Below are 6,945 nucleotides of genomic sequence, written 5' to 3' on the forward strand. Positions count from 1 at the left end.
AGGGGGCGGCGGCGCCGCAGGCCGCCCCCGGCCCTGCGCGGTCGCATGCCCCGGCTGTGGCGGGGGAGGACGGGCGGGGGGCGGCCGCGCGTTCGTTCACCCGCCGCTGTTGGCTGCTGTACTTTATTTTATTAAATAAAACCCACCCGAGAAGCCAAGGCGGCTCGGCCCGGGGTGGGGGGGGCGGGGCGGGGCCGGTGGGGGTAACAGGGGCGCGCGGATGACGCCTGCCGGGGGAACAAGGGCGTCGCGCGCCACACGCGTGCGCATTCGCAGGGCGCGCGCGGGGGGTGGCGGGGGGGGGGTGGCTCGTGACGGCAGCGGTGACGCCGCTCGGGGGCGGGGCGCCGCCCGCCGCAGTGCTCACTTCCGGGTGCGCGGCGGAGGTGGGGGGGGTGATGGCGCGCATCAGGCTGGAGGACCTGGATCGGCTGGGCGAGGAGGGCGCGGACGGCGGCGGGGAGGATAGCGGCGAGGAGGAGGAGGAGGAGGAGCGGGGCCGGTTGTTCGCCCACTGGGAGGCCGTGGCCAGCACGCACCGAGTGAGCCTGCCCCGAGGTGAGCGCGGCGCAGCGTTGCGGCAGGGGCCCCGCCGCCGGGAGAGCCTCTGGGCCGGACCGCGGAGGGCGGGGGAGCCCCTCTGGGGCTGAGAGTCCCCCGCCAGCCGGGGCTTGGGCGGGCCGGGGACTCCCCCTGCTCTCCAGGCAGGGCGAGCCTCGCCTCTCCTCCGCTTTGCCTTGCAGACATGGCAGGCCCCATCGTCCAGATGACCCGGCACAACCAGACTCGCGAGCCCGTGCCGTACGTCACCGTCTCGCAGCACGAGAAGGTGAGGCCTGCTCCCGCGCACCCAGGTTGTCGTCCCCTGCCTGCCCGTGGTGAGGCTGGCGCGGGTGCTGCGGCCAGCCTGGGAAGCAGGAAGAGCACCTTCCCCGCAGAGAAGGCGGCCACGCGTCGGCTTGCCTACCCTGGTCTTGCAGAGATTTCTGCAGAAGCGCTGCAGCCAGGATGGCGGCTCGGGATTGGTGCAGCGTTCTGCCATTCCTGTATCTTCTCCTACGTTGAGTGACGCCAATGCACGACTTCCCAGTCTTTATTTTAAAATTGGACCAGTCTTGCTGCTTTCTCTGGTCTCCTGGCTTCCAGCTGCCTCTTTTACTGTTTTGTCCCCTGCTGGGGTGGGTGCATCTAAAAGAGTGAATTTTCAGTTCGGAGCCTGCTCCCTGCCTTGCTCAAAACACCGTGTTGCCTAGCTCGAAGTCCTGCCGGGTTTGCATTTGTCCTAGTTACGTGGCTGCTGGTTGAGCTGGAGATCTCAGCTGGCACGAGATACGGATGCTTCTGTGGAGAGCGCAGGGCCTGTGGCCCTGGCTGTCAGACCTGAGCGTGTGGTGTGCTTGTCACGATCCAAACGTGGTAGTTTCTGCCTGAAGATCTTGCTAGCTAAGTTGCACACCTCCTCTCACCTCTCACACAACAGGGTGCTTCTGAGCTTTGAGAAATAACTGAAGAAGCGCTTGTCAGACTGGTTCCTGTGTCTCTGCAGGCTTGGTTGGGCTTGCTACCAAGAAGACGTCTGTCAGTTATCCTCTATATGAGGAGAGCTTAACTAATTTCTTCTGGGCTGAGGTTCGGCACTCCTGCCTGTAAAACGTGTCTGAGCATGTGGGTTGTACAGCTCTGAACTGGGGCTTCACCACACTCCCACTTCCCCTGTTCTTCTGGGTCCCAGGGACTTAGTCTGGGCTCTTCTCCACCTGTGCCGGTCCAAGGCAGGAATGGGGCCCCAAGACTTTGTGGGAGCCTGAAGATCTTCTGTTGCTCTTGGCATCCCCTCTGTGCCTGAGGAGGATTCTTGGAGTTTGACTCTGGGGCTGGGTGAGGAGACAGGAGCCACTTCCTGGCCTTAGTGCTGAGGGGACTCTGGAGCTGAGGCCCTGGAGGACACATTTCCCAGGCTCGGGCAGGTTGGTAGTATTTGGTTGCCCCTGCTGACCTGTCAGTGCTACAAGCCCTCATCCTCTTGGAGGCAAGTGAATGATGATGCCACCTTCAGAGCCTTGCTCTGCCAGCACTCAGTCAAATTCCCCAGCTCACCTTGCAGGGACCTGTTGCCACTGGGTCTGTGTTGAAGTATCTTCACTCTTTCTCTTGGTCAGGTCTCATCTTCTAGAGTGGTGGTGCTTAATATAAGGACCAGGCTGTGGAAGGACCAGACACCATGCCTTGCTGGGTTGATAGGTTTATTCACAGATGGTGTGGCAGATGAGAGTTGCAAATAGTCCAGAGGGACTGGCGGTTTCCTTGCTTAGAAAATGCTCTTGCTCTGCTTTGCTTGGTGGGACAACATGCCTGGCCTCATCTATAGGGCAAATGCGGGCTGGCCTGCAGTGTTTTGGGGCACTCTTCTTGGCACCCCACTGATGCACACGAGAAGCCTATATGCCTTCCTTCTGCCTTTGGTTTGGCTTTCTGAGTAGAGACCTGATTTGGGTGGAGGCACGGGGAGGCTGCAGTCAGTGCTGAGGCTGGTCACAACTTCCTGGCTCGCTCACTGCCAGCACAGCTGTGAAGCACAGAAGTTTGGACAGGTGCCCTGAGCTCTGTGGAACAAAGTTGTCTCATGACTGCATTAATCTGGCTGAAGAACAAGCTGAGAGCAGGAAGATAGGTGCTGGCTACAACTTCCCAGCTCCTCTTTATGCCGTACCTGCGGTTATAACCATGCACGAGCTGAACTATGAGCAGATCCAGATGCAATTTCCCCACTCCCCCTGCCCCCCTTCTGTGTTGGGTTTGTCCAGAAGACTGGGCATCTGTGCTGGAAATAGAGATTCTGACCCGTTCTACAAAGCTGTCCCCTCTGCATCAGCTGGGTTCACGTCTCTTCTTTCTCCTGTCAGTTCTTGGTATGGGAGAAGGATCTGAGAGGAGTTTTGTTCCAACCTTCACAGCTCTTCTGGGTGCTAGAGCTCTTCTGCCAGACTTTCCGTTCTACTGCGCAGAAAGCTTTTTGCTTGTTATCTTCTGTGCACGCAGTGCTCCAGGGAAAAGGCACCGCACCCGAGAATCACGTCAACCTTACTGGAAGCCTTTGGGTGCCTGGAATCGGGAACATCCTTGTGAGTAGGCAGGACAGCAACTGGAGAGGAACAGAAAGTCCTGTCCCCCCCTGCTGAGGATGTGCTGCATTCCTTGTGCATGCCAGGAGCCTCCAAGCCTCCCTGCACCCTGTCCCCTGTCTGTGCTTTTCCTTTCGCTGACTTTCGCCTGGTGCTGTTAAGCGTCCTTGCCTGAGGTGCACGTGATGCTAGTTCCCTTCACCTTCTCCGGCCTCTCCTGCCAATCACTGACTAGCAGGGGGTCTCGTTTTGGCAGGGTCCTGTCTCCCCACTTCCTGCCTGTCAGCATTGGTTTTGCCACCCAAGTGCTGCGGTGTTGTCAGTGTGGTTAACTCTGACTTGGCTTGTCTGTGGCCTGTTTCAGTGCGAGGAAGCAGCCTACGAGGAGCGGCGGTACCCAGCTGGGAAGTGGGCGTGTGTCACCAAGGGGGAGCCCATGTATGAGCAGAGCATCTCCATGAGCTTCATGAAGCTCATGCGCTACATCTGCAAGGAGAACTCTGTAGGTGTGTGCAGGCAGGGGCTGGAGGGGGCTGGCAGGCTGCACAGAGGGAGGGCTCTGCCACTGTTCGTCTGGCGTGGGGAGGAGGGCTGCTGCCACTGACCCAGCCATCTCACTGTGCCTGCTGCCTTCCTACCTCCTTCCAGGTTGCTATCTGGGCATGACAGTCCCAGTGCTCAACGAAATCCACCTGACCAAGGAGGGGACCGAGCTGGAGCGTGAGGTTGTAACTGCCTATTATCTCCCGGGAGAGTTCCAGCAAAACCCCCCTGTTCCCACGGACCCAGAAATCCACATCACTGAGAGGGCACCGCTCCGGGTTATAACCAGGTGACCCCAGCACCAGAGGTGTTTTCTCAGCCCAGCAGAGGTGTATGAATTCCCTGCATAGCTGCTGTGGTTCCTTGGGCAGAGGGAGGAGAGCCCTGGCTGTGGGAAGGGGGAATGTGCTGGCTCTGCTGCTTACGTTGCTCCCTTTGCTGCAGGGTTTTCTATGGGATGACCACTGAGGAGACGATTCTGCGAGAGATTGCTCTCTTCTGGGAGCTCTTGGGCTCCACAGACACTGTGCTCCGGGAAACCTACATCGTGGCCGTTTATGAAAATCCCAGCATCCCTCAGCGCCGCAATGAGATTTGGTTCATCTGCCGAGCAGAGTGAGTCCCCTCTGTGACCACAAACTGACCTGTGACTGGACCTGGTGTAGATGGCAGTTCTGACCTAAAGGAGACGAATGCACATCCTGACCCACCGTTCACCCACAAAATGACAGAGCGGGAGACTGCGGGGTGGGTTTGCACTCTGCCCTGTGAGGGCCCAGCCAGGGGAAAAACCTGCCTGGTCTGCACTTCGCCTGTCCCCGCAGGGGCCAGCTGAGGCCGGAGCTGGCACCGGGGAGAGCCTCTGCAGCAGGCTTCTGGTGGGAAGCACGTGGTGGGGGCTCATGTAAGGCAGTAACTGTGTGGGCTTGTGCAATGTGCTAGCCTGACTTGGGCTTCTCTCAGCTCTGAGCTGGGGTTGCAGAGCTCTGCCAGGCATGCTAGTGGGGCTTGTGGATGGCAGAGTCACAGGCTGGTGGTGTGTAGAAGGCAAACGACTGTGTACGAGGTGTGGGGCTCTGTCTGGGCTCTGGCCTGCTTCCTGTGAGAATGGCTGCCTCTCCCAAACAGAGCCACTGAAATGCTGCTACAGGGACGGTGGTGGGGGTTCGAAGTGGGAAAGGGCTCACCACAAGCGAGACGTGGATCCCAAATGTTTCCTGCTGGGGTGGCTCTCTTTGGACTGTTGGGTGCCTCCCTGGCTGTCACTCACCATCCCTCAGCCAGGACCGGGGCGCTGGCAGCCTTTGTCCGTCAGTTGTGGGTGCTGTTTTGCGGACCTGCTGCAAGCTGAGAGGGACAGGTCCTGACAGCAGCAGCAGTGGCACCGCTGTGTGTTGTGTTGTGCATTGATCAGCGAGTTTCACATCCATGAATACTGTCATTCCTTCCTGGGGGAAGCTGGCAGTGCCAACGGTAAATAAACCCAGCTCAAACCACTGCAGCTGCAGATCACTGATGGTGGGGATGGGGGCGTGCCCAGGTTGGCTCGGGAAGAGCCTTGCTCTCGCCCTCCTCGAGATGCTCCAGGCTGCAAAGCTGGGGCTAATTAGAAGGGCTCTAATGTTTGCCCAGGTTATGGCTTCGTGTTCAGCCAGGCACAGCCTCTGCTTTGCTGCACAGGCTGCTTACATTGCTGCTACAAACAACTGTGGCCGCGGTCCCCTGCAGGTAAGGCGGTTTTCTCTTGGATGGGGTCTGCTCTAGCCTCATTTTTTCGCTGTGCAAAAAGTTGGCTCCTTTGTACTGCACATGGGCACCTGATCTTGGGGGCTGCGAATTCGAATGTGACTGCACTTCGTGCCAGTTGGCTGCAGGAATTGGTGTACTTTTTGCGGGGATGTGCTTAACTGGCTTGGTGTGGAGGGACTTCTGGCTGCTTCTGACCCAGTTCCCAAGGAGTTTCCTCCTGCTGTAACTGGAGGTGTGCTGTGTGGCTCGCCTCCTCCTGCTGCTGCTCAGACTCTGGCTCTGGCCCTTTGGCAGCCGGAGGCGGGGAAGCGGGGGAAGGCCAGGGCCAGCTCCATGGTCTCATTGCCCTAGCAGTGCGGGTGGCTTCTGCCACTCCATTCTCCAGGTCACTGCCCTGTCCAGGCCGGCTTGCCCTCTGGTAGTCGGGGAGCCTGGCTGCCCGGCCTATGGCTGTGGGGAGAGTGGGGCCAAGCGTGTTACACCCTCCTCTTCGAGGGAGCAAGGTAGCTTCAGGCAGAGTCTGGGCAAGCACAGCAAGAGCAGACCGCGGTTTCCCGAGTATCTTGTGGTGCAGTTCTTGTCCCTGGGGCACTAAAGGCAGGTAGGGCTGGGGAGGTGCTGTGACAGCATGCAGCTCTGAGGGATGATGTGGCAAGCGCTCCTCAGATAAGAGTGGCGATACCTGGATCAGCAGTGCTGTGCTCACTTCCCTCCTGGGGAAGAAGCAATTCCCTTATGTGAGGCTGGGATCAGGTGGCTTGGCATCGGTGGGAGAGCAAAGGCAGCCAGCGTGGTGTGGGACAGGGGCGCTGCCTCTTACTACCCATCAGTTGCTTTGCTTGCTTGCCCTGGGCTTGCAGGTGGAAGTAAAACTTGCTTTCTAGAGCTTGCTGAATAGGCTACCACTTCCTCTGAGGCTGCTTGGTCCCCAACCACAACCAGAACAGCTTTCGGTGACAGGAAGCGGTGGCTTCCCTATGAGCGAGGACTGGTCTGCGGCTACTGGCAAAGCCGCACAGCCTCGTGCCCTGCCGGGGCAGCTCTGAGGTCTCCCGGGCCTTACGGGAGGTGGTAATGGTTGGGGGCTTCTGGTGCACGCCAGGCAGCAGGCACCCTTCGATCCTGTGCCAGAGGCTTTGCTGAGTCAAGGCTTCGGCATCCTCTGTGATGGACCCAGCAGCACTCTTGGGGATGCCGCGGGGTATCTGATGGTGAGTCTTCCACGCTTTTGGTACTCCAGAAGCAACCAGAGTTTTGGAGGCTCAACAAACTGGCTGGAAAGCTGGTGTTCAGAGCGGCAACTGGCAGAGCCGGTGGCACAGGGCTGCAGCAGGCTCCACGGGAGGCGTTCCATCGGGCAGGGAGGCCTCCAGCCTGTGCTGCGCAGGTGGCCAGACCAGCTCGCACTGCTGTGCCCCGACCTTGGGTGATGTGGAGGAGCAGCAAGGAGCGGGCAAGGCGTTGTGCAGCTGGGGCTGTGTGTCCGGCCCTCTGCCCGTAGCGGGGTGCAGAGCTCCTGGCTGCCAGCTGC

The 6,945-nt window shown here is 59.5% G+C and overlaps 1 protein-coding gene across 1 annotated transcript; it reads left to right on the plus strand.

The window, feature by feature from the left end:
- The first annotated feature begins 398 nt into the window (after positions 1-398).
- LOC104258943 (heme-binding protein 1-like) lies at positions 399-5,141 on the plus strand. Its single transcript, XM_059832927.1, has 5 exons — positions 399-558; positions 744-829; positions 3,487-3,628; positions 3,771-3,954; positions 4,110-5,141. Exons 1-5 carry the CDS (start codon positions 399-401, stop codon positions 4,282-4,284), a joined length of 747 nt encoding a protein of 248 aa, XP_059688910.1. The 3' UTR covers positions 4,285-5,141.
- The last annotated feature ends 1,804 nt before the right edge of the window (positions 5,142-6,945 follow it).

This window comes from Gavia stellata, chromosome 37, assembly GCF_030936135.1.
Source record: "Gavia stellata isolate bGavSte3 chromosome 37, bGavSte3.hap2, whole genome shotgun sequence".
Classification (NCBI taxonomy): domain Eukaryota; kingdom Metazoa; phylum Chordata; class Aves; order Gaviiformes; family Gaviidae; genus Gavia; species Gavia stellata.